Below are 14,490 nucleotides of genomic sequence, written 5' to 3' on the forward strand. Positions count from 1 at the left end.
GGGTTTGAAAAAAGGCATTGGTCCAATGACTGCCATGGGTTTGGAGAAAATTATTCAGATTCGAAAAGATGGGTTCTTTTGGTGCGCAACCTGGTAGAGAGAGGAAACTAATTGATTCAACATCAGTGGAAGCAGTGGCCACAGTAGGAAGAGACGAGTGGTGGTGTGCAAACGTGTAGTGCATGGAGAATTTTCCGAACACTGGACATACCCATGAGCACAGTGCGTAAAATCCTAAGAAACATCCTTCTTTACTACCCATTCAAAATTATCCATGTGCACGAGTTCCTTCCTGTTGACTTTCCAGCAAGAGAGACCTTTGCTTTAGAATTTATTGCTCACATGGAAGTGGACAGACACAGCTCACTTCCATCTGACAGGATATGTCAATACACAGAATTGTCGAATATGTGCAACGGAAGCTTAACTTTAATTATAATCACCCTGTATAACACTCCAATCATAATCTTCAAATTTTGTTGCTATTTACTTCTGGTTTCAGCTAGCTTCCTGTTCACTACCCTTGTAACTTCTGTTACCCACCACAGTACACAAATTGTAAACTAATCTAATCTCTTTTGACTATTCTGTATCCTCCAACCCAACTTCCTTATATATGCTCCCTTTCCCCTCTCAATATCCCAAATAGTCATTGCCCATTCCATTCCTCTTCAGTGTATCCACTATTTGGTGAGTAGTCATCTATTTTCATATACATATTATCTCGATTATAGGTTTTCTGTTAATGTAATCAGGTCTTTCCAGTGTCATAAATTCTTGGCATGGGTAATTTCTTCTGAGTGAAGAGAGATATTGGGCAAAGAGATGGCAAAATAACACAGTACTGTAACACAATAAAATTGTCTGCCAAACTGTGATGAACTCAAACTCATTTATTTTGCATTCAATGCCCATACTGACAGATATCCAGATTTCTTGGCATTTCTGCACCTGTTTCTCACAAGTCAAACAAGATGTTGAGCATTAATGCTGCTGCTCTTTGGACACGTTTGACATCTCTGTTAGTTCAATCTGATATGGACCTTATCCATTTACAAGTATTCGAGTACAAGTTGCACAATCGCATTTAAATAAAAAACAAATAAATAAAATAAAAAATTTGAAAAACAAAAAACTTTAAACACACTTGGCATGCAAGGCGCCAGTGTACAGCCTCTGGAAGATGCTGTGAATTACACAAGCTGTTTAAGTCTCCAGATCCTACACTGCCATTTGGAATTTCCTTGTTTGTCTCACACAATAGAGAAAAATACTATTTCTAACAGCTTTACTCATAATAAACTGATAATTGAGAAACTTCTACAAGCCTATGACCTAACCATTGTTGTTCTCATGGTCCTTTTTCTTCAAAAAGTAATGATAGTAATGATGGCAATTTTAAAACAAAAAAAATATGTGGTTCAAATGGCTCTGAGCACTATGTGACTTAACAGCTATGGTCTTCAGTCCCCTAGAACTTAGAACTACTTAAATCTAACTAACCTAAGGACATCACACACATCCATGCCTGAGGCAGGATTCGAACCTGCGACCGTAGCAGTCGCGCGGTTCCGGACTGAACGCCTAGAACCGCGAGACCACCGCGGCCAGCGAAAAATATGTGGACAGTAATATTTTATTACATTAGTGACTTTGTATATTTATTTATTTTCATTCTAGTGAAACTCTGTCTAGGACATATCTTACATATCCAGAAAAGTTTTAAGGGGGGAAAAAAAGAGAAAGGAAGAAAGAAAGAAAGAAAGAAAGAAAGAAAGAAAGAAAGAAAGAAAAAAAGAAAAAAAAAATCTGTATCTTGGCAACAGGAATTTCCAAGTCCGTCTATTGCAAAGAGCAAATGACATTCCATTAGTAAGGTATCAATACTTAACACACACTTTTTACAGCCACCACACTGTGTTCATTTACAGGGGACACACAAAGCAGTAATTAACAACCACAATTTCTCTTTTTCCAAATTGTCCTTTCATATAATATCCAGGAACAAACATGAACATGTTTTAACATACCATTATTTTTGCATTTGTAAATTTTTATCAGAAAATCTCATTTCAAGTTTGACAAATACATATAATAAAATGTTTGTTAGATGAAAACTCACATTTGTAATGTGACCACATTTTATTAGGACATTCAATTAATAAGCCCTCAAAACACAATGCTTTAACAATAAATAATTCTTAAAAGTGATGGGACTTAATTTTTTTGCAGAAATGAAATGTGTCTGTAACACATACTTGAAGAAATGGCACTGTAAAGGTAAGAACAAGAACCTTTCCAATTGTTAGCTTGGTTATATTGACATGAAATGTGTAATTATAAAGTAAAAATGAGCAATCAATCAGCAATGTTTTCTTCACTGTTGAAAGGCATTTCAAAAATACAATAGTATTGGTGGATTTTATTGACCCAACATGAAAAAAATAAGAAACCAAAAACATTTCTCATATTTATATGAGAACCATGAATCCTCACTGTTCAGATATTGTTGCTCCAGGGGAGTAGGAATTACGTTTGTGAATGATAAATTTTTAAAAATCTGCATAAATTATGAAATTTATAACAAAAGGTGTCTCAGTACTCTTCCATATGCCCAATACATGATTTCCAAGTGTCTTTCCAGTACATGTAAATCTATTCTCTCAAAGTCACCTTGCACTGTGTGGATGAAGGTACATCTGGTACCACTATGAGCCCCCTCCCTCTCCCCCTTTTCCCTGTTCCATTTGTGACTGGAACATGGGAAGAAAGACTGTCTACAAACCTCCATAGGTGCTATAATTCCTCTGATTTTCTCATTGTAGTCCTTTCATGCCACTCCCCACTTATGTTGACTTAAAATAGTTACTCCTAAATATTTTGCTGTGCTTGTGCTTATTCACAGATCTCAGCTTCACTGCAATATAGCTAGTGCTGATGGGTGACTGTCCCATTACGTGTCAACTGCTGATTATTAAACACAGGTTTGCTAGCAAAACCTGTGGAAGATTTCGAATCATGTCCACCACTAATAAATAGAAATGTGTTTACCAGTGGGTTTACTGAAAGCTCTGGATGGAACTGCAGGGCCATCATCATCCCACATGGCACCACTAGTCATAGGCTACTTCCCTATGCTAGTCACATGCCTGATTTGGAAAGGGACAAATAACCCTACGCCCAGTGTGTATTTACGGTGATGCCTAGCATCTAATCAGCAGTTCTGTTTGCAGAGCCAGCTGTGGATTATCCCTACTTCAGCTTGTCTACAAGAAGTCAAGTCATCAGTAGTGTAAAGCCATCACTCACTGCTGACCATTGTCTCTCTGGACTTCATCTCTACTCCAGCCAGCCACCAAGCAGCTAACGAATCGCCAATATGGAGGCATCAATCACCACTGACCACTGCCTTGTTGGACTCTGCAGTCAAGGAATGATAAATTTACTATTTGGGCATGAACTTAGTAAGATACTTCCCATTTGTTAAATTCAGTGATTAACTAGCAGCAGGACTTCGTCAATCACTGATTATTGACTATTCCTTTGAATCTTGCCCCAACAAGTGAACTGTTTCATTCAACTGTTGAACTCTGTTCGAGGATATTAATATCTTGAGTGAATTATCCTTAGTTGTGCAGACTTGGGTCTAGCCCTGACTGAAGAACTTGTTGCAATTGTACTCACTGAGTAACTAAAGACTTTGCTTTTCAATTAATTATGTTCCAAATGTATGCACATAAACCATAATAAAAGTATTGTTTTATCTTGCTGTCTGTAAATATCAGTTATACATTTTGTTGCACTTCAATCATGACACTTACTGATGATGAAGATATCTGAACTTTAGTGCTACCATACATCCCAGAATGACTACAGCATTATAATGCATTTTCTTCAACTTTTTATGATTAGTAGTGTTTTTGTCACTCATATTCAACTGTTCTAATTGGTCACTCTCTCGTTATCACTATGGTGATGCAGAACTTGGGCATCTGAGTGCAGTCACTGTTTTTGCTTACTGGATATTCAATGAGGACATGAGCTTCTTTCAGGAGCTTATTTTGCAAGTGTTGTCAAACCTGTACACTGCCCCATCTCAGACGAGGACACTGCCATTTCTCAGTTTCAGTTAAGAATGTGGTTCAACTAATTTACATGGCAGGAACAGCATTCTGAGTACTATGACACTCAAGATAACACCTGATGAAAGGCTTTTTTACTTGCGTACTCTGGTGCTACACTGTATTGACTTCTACAGCTATTTAACCCAGATGTACAACCTAGTGAGGTACCACAACTTCAGATGAAGGCTCACCTAACAAACTACTATGCTTCGCATAATGTTCTCAGTGGTATTCTGACCAGTAAACAATCCATAACATCACCCATGGCAATGCAGGACTTGCAGACTGGTAAATAAACTCTAAGCCCAAAGTGCTTTCACCACCACAGGGTCATTATCTGCCCTCTGGGTGCAAAATTTCTACAAATTCCAAGTACCATATGCTCTTGCTTTCATTATCTAAATAATTATGTTTCTACTGTGGCAAAAATTCTTACAGGAATGATCCTCTGACAACTGTAGTGATTCATTTTCTGTCCCAATTAGAAACTTGCTTCCAATGCATATAAAGGTAATAAGTGGGTTAGTGCCTGTTTTGCCAAACAAAGCAGCATTCATAGTTGATGCACTCAAAGGTTCTGTAGAATCCTCCACTCTATTAGTTATACTCTGGACTCACATTCAGGAGGACAACTGTTTAAATCTCCATACAGCCATCCAGCTTTAGGTTCTTCCACGATATCCCAAAATTGTTCCAGTCAAATTCCAGGGTGGTTTGCTTGAAAACTGTATGGCTGATGTTCTTCCCCATCCTTTTATAAGTGGAGCTTGTGCTCCAATTCTAATCACCCTGCTGTTAATGGAACATTAAACTCTAATCTCCCTTCCTTCGTTTTCCATTAGCTATTAGTATTGATTCAATATTAGATGTTTCATCTGCCCAGTTGTCACACATCAGTGATCGTGAGCCCCAAGAAGCTTTGACTGCAGAAACAACACCCATTGTGCCACTATCATTCTAGTCTACAGGTGAAGCTATGACTGCACCTCCAGTTTATGTAGCCACATCACTAGTTTCTCTTGGCTCCATCATTCAGGATGTGGACCAGTCACCATCTGTGTGTAGCACATCAGACTATTACATACCCACAACTGCATAGTGCCATAGAGTTGGACCCTACTCTGGACAAATCTGTAGCACCAGCCACAGATTTATTGGAGAATGGTCTGATTATACATTCACAGAAGGGACCAGTGGTATAGATTCAATTTGCAAGACAACTTTGTGCTACATCATTCAGGGACCACAGCAGGTGCTTCTCAATGTTGCAAATGTGTATGATGATTCTTCGCCAGTGTTTTCCATCCTATCACTGGGTCATTAGTGCAGAGCCACATCCCTACACTCACTACTTCAGTAGATGTCCACCAAATGGACAAGGTAATCATGTTCCTGAGGAAACTGACACACAAAATATCAATTACAATCAGTACTGATCAGACAAACTTAATAGGGGACCTGTCCTCCCAGTCAGATCATTCTGCTGGCGTTACAATAAATAAATTAATGGATTGCTTCTTCATGATTCTACTCTCTCAGGCTCCACCTCTCACTGCCACTGAAAGAACAGTATTAACTGGGCAAGGGTGACAAAAAAAACAGCAAGATTTCAGCCATTCCCAGATGTGTCTGACTTCGTGTTCCAATGGGAATGTCTTGGATATGCATTACAGTTCATGTTGCTGACAGCACACAATTAACTAAATGGTCTCTACTCAACTCTCCTGTACAGGGCAGTTTGCATGTCCAGTACGTAAAAGTTACAGAACAATAAACACGAATCAAGCACTGGTCAATAAACACAGGCTTCCCATTGGACCTGCAGAAGAATTCATGTCTTGAAACTTCCTGGCAGATTAAAACTGTGTGCCGGACCGAGACTCTAACTCGGGACCTTTGCCTTTCGCGGGCAAGTGCTCTCTGTGAAGTTTGGAAGGTAGGAGACGAGGTACTGGCGGAATTAGAGCTGTGAGGACGGGGCGTGAGTCGTGCTTGGGTAGCTCTGTCGGTAGAGCACTTGCCCGCGAAAGGCAAAGGTCCCAAGTTTGAGTCTCGGTCTGGCACACAGTTTTAATCTGCCAGGAAGTTTCATATCAGCACACACACTGCTGTAGAGTGAAAATTTCATTCTAGAGACTTCATGTCTTAACCTTCACCAGTAAATAGAAATATGTTTCCCATCAGGTTTACAGAAAAGAAAGCTCCACCACATGAAACAGGAGTGCCAACAACATCCCAGGTGGTGCTACCTTTGACACACTACTACTCTATACTGGTCGTGTGTACACCTGGGAGATGGACAAATAACATTCCACCCAATGTGTACTTAAGATGCTGCCCTGCAGCTAGCCAGCAGTTCCATTCACAGAGCCAGTTGCAGATCATCACTACTTTAGCTAGTCTACAAGTAGCCAAGTAGTCACCAGTGTGAAGCCATTGAAAGAGATCACAAACATCACATTATCTTTTATGTTGAAGTTACTATTTCCAGTAATTTGTCACCTGAAGTGAAATTAAAAAAATCAGTGGACCTCTCTGCCTATTTGTATGCAGTACGTAAAATTTATGTTCAGGGTGAACTGCCAGTCCATACACCAATCGTCAGCCTATTGCAGCTTTTTCTGCAGTTTGTTGCAGTTTTCTGGCATTGCTACCTTCTTATAGGCACAGCATCATACCATAGAATAGCCTCATGGATCCTCCAATGGTATCCATTTCTTCATTAATAAAAATTGTGAACAGTAATGGCTGTACCATTTTCTCTGGTGTTAATCCTGACATTACCTTTAAATATGTTTATTTTGTTTCGTTAAGAACAGTGTGTCGAGCTCTGTGTGTAATAAAGTGCTAATCTAGTTGCTTATCTCATTTGATACTCAATAACTTTTATTTTGTTCACCAAACAACACTACAGAACTGCAGGGGTTGGAGAAAAATATGGATATCCTGTGAGAAACGCATGCCTAGACATAATTGCAGATGCTAGCCAAGCCTGCAAGCTGCACTGCTGTATTTGATCATGAATGGCATTTGTGCATTTGTCTGCCATGGTCATAACAATGTTCTGTGTAGCAGTGAGTGCATTATGTCAGAGTTAAGTGAATGTGAACATGGGCAAATTGTTGGTGCTTCTATGGTGGATGCTTCTGTAACCAAGGTAGCCGAAGTGTTTGGTGTTTCAAGAAGCACCACATCGGAGATTTATATACAGAGAAAGTTGAAAAACCTCATCTGCTAATTATGATTACCTGGCATTGCCACTATACTGGAGGCAAGCTCAAAATTTAAACACAGCTGTTCTAATACAGAAGTTTATTGACCTAGACTGCATAAAAATACACAATGATTACTAGTTCCAGCGAAATTGAATCAGCATCTTCAGACCATTTGCACAGAAAAAATTTTTTACAGGGCCAATCCATTTCATCAACTGTACGCCTTAGTTGGACACAACTTAGAGAGATGGCAAATAGTACTATCTCCTGTCATACAATAAGAGAGAAGCTCTCTGAACAGTGCATAAAAGACATAAATAATATACATAAGACATGTATAAAATCCCTTCATATCGTGTGAAAGGATTTATACACATCTTACATATTTTATTTGTGACTATTGTGCACTGTTCGGGCAGCTATTCCACTACAGAATATCATCTCTGTAAGTTTGTCGAATTAATGTGGACAGTTGATGAAATGGATTGGCTGTGTAAAACTTTTTCTATAAAAATGATCTGAAGATGGCGATTCAGTTTCACTGAAACTAGTGATCACTGTATATTTCTATGTGATCTGACAGAATAAACTTCTGTAATAAAAACAACTGTGTTTATCACCTGCCAAGTTACAACACAGCTGAAAATGTGTGTTGAATGAGTGCAACAGATGGTCATGGAAGAGGGTTCTGACAAAAATTTCCGTAACAGAACGAGTGCTGCAAAAGTTGCTGCAAGACTGATGTCGCAGTCAGGAACCTTATCCGCACCGAGACATGAAGGGAGCTCCACAAGCAGATAACTGCAGAGCAAGCTGGAATTCAAAAACCACTTATCAGTGATGCAAATCCCCGTAAGCATGGTGCCAAAGTCACAAAATGTGGACCACAGAGCAATAGAAGAATGTAATTCAATTGGGTGAGTCTAGTTTCACATTGTTTCCAACTTCTGGCCAAGTTTACATCCCAAGAGTGAAATATGGTGGGGATTCGATGATGGTATGGGCACCCATATTCTGCTATTACAAGTTCGTTTTACCACCAAGGGTTATGTGACTGTTTCAGCTCATCAAGTCAGTATCATGGTACAATGTTTGTTTCCCAGTAGTGATGGTACATTTCAAGACAACATGGCAGTGGTTCACACAATTCACATCATTCAGAATTGGTTTTGTGAGCACGAGGATGAATTTTCACATCTCTCCCAGCCACCAGTGTCATCAGATTTCAATATTACTGAGCCTTTGTTGTCTACTTTGGAGAGAACAATGCATGATCACCAAGCACCTCCATCATCGTTACCTGAACTTATCATCATTTTACAGGAAGAATTGTATAACATTTCCTTGAAAACCATACAGGACTTGTATTTATCCATTCTGATACAACTGAAAGCTGTTTTGAATGCCAGCAAGTTTTCTACACCATATCAGACATGCTAAAGAGTTGTGTTTTTGGTGTTTCCATATTTCTATACACGCCCTGTGTATCAAACACCTTCCAGAAGCCAAGGAATGCAGCATCAACTTTGTTGTCACTGTTTATGGCACTCTGGCTCTCATGAACAAGTAGAGAAAATTGAGTTTTGAAAGATCCCTGTCTGTGGAGTCCATGTTGATTTTTATAGAGGAATTTTCATTGTCCAACAAATGTCATAATGTTTAAGAATAAAACACATTCCATAATTCTACAACAGATTGACATCTGTGGTACAAACCTATAACTATGTGCATCTGCCCAATGACCCCTTTGAAAATGGGAATGATATGCACTTTTTCCCATCAATAGGAACCCTCCATCACTCCAACAACCTAAAATAAATTACTGCTAAATGGAGAGCAAGTTCTTTTGAATTATCTCTCTAGAACCTCATTGGTGTTTCAGCCAGTGAAGTTGCCTACACACTACTTAGTAGTTTCTGTTCCACTATCGCTTATCTCAATATCTACCATTTTAGCACTCATTCATTGACTGAAAGTAGGAGCTGTGTTATGATTTTCTCTGGCGAAACACTTTTGGAAGACCATATTCAGTTTTCCAGATTTTTCTCTCTTTCATCTTCTGTTTTTTTGCTAGTATGATCACTGAGTGACCAAATTTATGATTTTGATCCACTTGTTGACTATGTCAGACCTAAACTTCTTAGATCATTTGTCAAACTTTTACTTTCAGATTTATTGAGAACTTCTCACATTGTTCTGCTTTGCACTTTGTTCAGCTTTTGTTCATCAACTAGGCTTTGATTTCATTTAAATAAAATGCTGATGCTCACGCTGCTTTGTTCCTAACCTAGCTCTCAGTCTCAAAGCGTCAATGCCCAAACCCAACTGACTGGATTTAAGTCTGTTGACTTTGTAAGCCATTCCAATACCAATACTTCTTTCTAGATGGGCCTTCAGTTAATTTCTTTCACGAGTGCTAGCTACTGTTAACTTGCACAAATTAGATGATAGGAATCTTTTCTGCTAGATAGAGAGATGAAATGGCTGGTGGCATACTTTCTTCTAAAATACGAATGTATTACTCCAAGTCCATCCTGGATGAAAATTCAGCCAATTATCCCACTCAAACTGTCACATTATGCAGCAGTGACTACGTGTTCTGGCGAGTAGCATATGTTATGCACTTTTTATAAAAACAGTCCACCATTCTCGTAAGAAAAAGTAGGAGATCCCAGAGGTACTGGAGACAGAAAAGTATGCATGCTTTCCAATGACAAAATGCAATGACTTCTTTCTTGCAAACCTGGAGTCACAAACCAGTTCCCAGGAGTTCAAGCAATTTTACTTCTTAGTTGTGCATAACAACATGATGCATTTTACCATGAATAAATCCTTGACCCAGTATCAAATCTGGCTAAATATCCCATAGAAACATATTGTCTTTAGATAACATCAGTCCAACACCAAAGAAAAAAGGTTTGAAAATTAAGTAGCAGCACATGCATGGTTTTCATGACATTATGCATGAAGTGTACAATATGGTTTGATGAAGTAGACCATTATGTTGAACTCTGAACATGTTCTAGGATACTAAAAGAGGAAGATATGACTGATACAGGCTGGTAGCATTCCATGATGGTCTGCAGCCCTTTTTGTAGTTGGGTGTGACTTTTTCTCTGTTCCACTCGCTATGAACAGTTCTCTGCTAAGGAGATGCACAGTAAGTTACAACTGATAGCGTGCCAGGACTTCCAGCCATTTACAACTCCAAGGATATGGACTTAATAAAATATATAAAGCAGTAACTGTACACAACAAGTACTCACCCTGACACAGGCAGCCAGCAATAGTGCGTGAAATGTTGGTAGTTTTATCACATCATCACATGGTAAAAAAAAAAAAAAAAAAAACTCAGGTTGTGAAAGCCCACACACTCAATGTAACAACAGAACTATCTGAGATGCAAAATCTCAATTCTGTATGCAATTTATCACAAATTTCATGAAGCCCTGGGCCTTGTTATGGTCAGTGGATGAGAAATGTGATGCATTGTTAGTATATGGAGATATCAAAGGATCGGAAGGATGAACATCTGCTTCAACGATAGTCTGGGTACAGCCGCCACATAGCCACATAGTAAGGCCTAGTGGCAAAGCACGTGCCCAGAAACCCAAAGGTTGCAGTACCAAATCCGGGTCAGACCCTAAAATATTTCAGTCAGCATTTAGCCTAATCTTTGCCTCACACTGATGTCAAGGTTTTCCAGGAATGAAAAGTTGTTCGGAGTCTAGGTTAAACTGTAGGTTCCCTCTCTCCTTGGTAAGATTACTGGAGTAGGAATAAGCACAGGTAAGTCACCAAAGTGGCACTCATTCTAAGACTTCCACTAGACCATTGAACAACACCCAGAATTCTTATTAGACCATCATCATAATGACTGATAGATCTAGAGCAGCACAAGCATTGTGGGTGTTGTGACACCATGACACCAGCAGAGTGGTCATGGCCATAGTCTTGGTAGGTAAGACTGACTCACATCTCTCTCTCTCTCTCTCTCTCTCTCTCTCTCTCTCTCTCTCTCTGTCTGTCAGTCTGTCTGTCTGTCTGTGTATCTTTTCGTTAAAAAAAATAATACCTTAAAAATGTCCAGAATGTAACTAGAAGTACAAATTAATTTGCGATGTGATTGTAAAATGACGCGTTCCACATAATTACGATCTACAGTGCAAAATGATCCATGGAACATTTATCTAAGTAATGGTAGCAGTGATGGTGGAGGAGGAACAGTAGTAGAAGTCTTAAGTTGAAATAGGTGGTGGTGGTGGTGGTGGTGGTGGTGGTGGTGGTGATGATGAGGATGAGGATGAGGATGAGGAGGACTAGCAAATACAGCTTAGTTATGAATAACATACATGCACTCATATATACATATATGGTAACAACCTTTTTAGAAAGGATGATCTCAAGCCAGCCTTTGAAAGAACATCAGCCATCATTCTTTCTGTCTCTTCAGATTGTGCATTTCCTTCTAGTGCCTGACCCTGATCTGCAATTAAGTCTTTGTATTTAGGATTTGCAAACAGCCATCTCTGAAACAGTATAAAGGAAGCATGAGGATCAACTGTGGACACACATGCGCACACACACTTAAGCAATTAAAGCAGGTGAATTTTCAATTATAATTGTGGAACACATTCATTCCTTCTATGACAGATATTATTAACTAGACTGCATTATGTACACAAAGTTATCAGCTACAGACTGAAGGAAATCATATACCACTGCATACACAGATTAGAGGAACCTTGCTTCATAGTACACTCCTGGAAATTGAAATAAGAACACCGTGAATTCATTGTCCCAGGAAGGGGAAACTTTATTGACACATTCCTGGGGTCAGATACATCACATGATCACACTGACAGAACCACAGGCACATAGACACAGGCAACAGAGCATGCACAATGTCGGCACTAGTACAGTGTATATCCACCTTTCGCAGCAATGCAGGCTGCTATTCTCCCATGGAGACGATCGTAGAGATGCTGGATGTAGTCCTGTGGAACGGCTTGCCATGCCATTTCCACCTGGCGCCTCAGTTGGACCAGCGTTCGTGCTGGACGTGCAGACCGCGTGAGACGACGCTTCATCCAGTCCCAAACATGCTCAATGGGGGACAGATCCGGAGATCTTGCTGGCCAGGGTAGTTGACTTACACCTTCTAGAGCACGTTGGGTGGCACGGGATACATGCGGACGTGCATTGTCCTGTTGGAACAGCAAGTTCCCTTGCCGGTCTAGGAATGGTAGAACGATGGGTTCGATGACGGTTTGGATCTACCGTGTACTATTCAGTGTCCCCTCGACGATCACCAGTGGTGTACGGCCAGTGTAGGAGATCGCTCCCCACACCATGATGCCGGGTGTTGGCCCTGTGTTCCTCGGTCGTATGCAGTCCTGATTGTGGCGCTCACCTGCACGGCGCCAAACACGCATACGACCATCATTGGCACCAAGGCAGAAGCGACTCTCATCGCTGAAGACGACACGTCTCCATTCGTCCCTCCATTCACGCCTGTCGCGACACCACTGGAGGCGGGCTGCACGATGTTGGGACGTGAGCGGAAGACGGCCTAATGGTGTGCGGGACCGTAGCCCAGCTTCATGGAGACGGTTGCGAATGGTCCTTGCCGATACCCCAGGAGCAACAGTGTCCCTAATTTGCTGGGAAGTGGCGGTGCGGTCCCCTACGGCACTGCGTAGGATCCTACGGTCTTGGCGTGCATCCGTGCGTCGCTGCGGTCCGGTCCCAGGTCGACGGGCACGTGCACCTTCCGCCGACCACTGGCGACAACATCGATGTACTGTGGAGACCTCACGCCCCACGTGTTGAGCAATTCGGCGGTACGTCCACCCGGCCCCCCGCATGCCCACTATACGCCCTCGCTCAAAGTCCGTCAACTGCACATACGGTTCACGTCCACGCTGTCGCGGCATGCTACCAGTGTTAAAGACTGCACTGCAGCTCCGTATGCCACGGCAAACTGGCTGACACTGACGGCGGCGGTGCACAAATGCTGCGCAGCTAGCGCCATTCGACGGCCAACACCGCGGTTCCTGGTGTGTCCGCTGTGCCGTGCGTGTGATCATTGCTTGTACAGCCCTCTCGCAGTGTCCGGAGCAAGTATGGTGGGTCTGACACACCGGTGTCAATGTGTTCTTTTTTCCATTTCCAGGAGTGTATATCATTCGAGCTCACCTAACTTTTGTACTTCACTGTGGTTGCTGGAGAAATCTATTGCTCCAAAAACTTTCTCCAGATTCCTGCACTGAAAATGCTGTAAGGTGACATAAACAAGAAACAAGACACCAATGTCTGCATATTTACTTTTCTGCGAATATGTCACATTTTGTACCAGTTTTTGGTTCATTTCAAACCTCACCTTAGCCAACATTGGTTAAGCTTCCTCTGGAGTTTTCTATTATTATGACATAAATCTAGCACACCAGCAAACTCTGAAAATAAATGAGCATAAGGTGATATTTAGTTTAGCTTGTGCACAATGTATGACATCAGTTTCGCAATGAGTTGCCAGTCTTGAAAAGTCTTCGAGATCTTTTAGCTCAACTCTCAGGTAATGAAGCTGTTACTAAAGCAGGGAGATGATACTTTGCGTAATAGCAAATGATGAAGTGGTATCTACCCAGTTCTACTTGTTTTTTAACCATTTAGCAACTCTTGTGTTGCATCACAGAAAATTCAGTTATGAGCTCAGAAACACTATTATGTAACTTGCGCTCACATTTACTAATAACCACAGTTCTCTTGACTGTAAGAGAAGCAGTTGGTGTGCTAAGATCTACTTAGCATTGCAACTAGACCATGTGCTAACACCTCTTCACAATTCTATGCATTGTACAAATCTTTTGGGCACTGAGGCACGAACAGTATAAAATGAATGATTTCCACACTGAAACAATATGAAAAGTGAATGGAAAATACACAAAAACCAGACTGCTGGATGAACTAAATTCAAGTTTTGTGCACAAGACAGCTATCCAAATAATCAATTTAAAAAAAGTGACAAACAAAGTTAAAACTGGATCAGAGTTTTGCAACAGAAATTTCCTGTGTTTATAATACAATTACCGTATATTTAACTAGTTAAGATACAAATTATTTGGAAGGCTGATAATTATACTTTGGTCCTC

At 40.6% G+C, this 14,490-nt stretch overlaps 1 protein-coding gene across 2 annotated transcripts in view; it reads right to left on the minus strand.

Annotated features, from left to right (window-relative positions):
* Positions 1–14,490, minus strand: part of LOC126469688 (peroxisomal targeting signal 1 receptor) — a 242,384-nt gene that overhangs the window by 88,352 nt on the left and 139,542 nt on the right. For both annotated transcript variants that reach the window (XM_050096845.1, XM_050096846.1), the window contains exon 10: positions 11,723–11,868. In XM_050096845.1, the coding sequence (XP_049952802.1) occupies positions 11,723–11,868 (146 nt within the window). The remainder of the gene's footprint in view (positions 1–11,722; positions 11,869–14,490) is intronic.

The sequence above is a fragment of the Schistocerca serialis genome, chromosome 3 (assembly GCF_023864345.2).
Source record: "Schistocerca serialis cubense isolate TAMUIC-IGC-003099 chromosome 3, iqSchSeri2.2, whole genome shotgun sequence".
NCBI lineage: Eukaryota > Metazoa > Arthropoda > Insecta > Orthoptera > Acrididae > Schistocerca > Schistocerca serialis.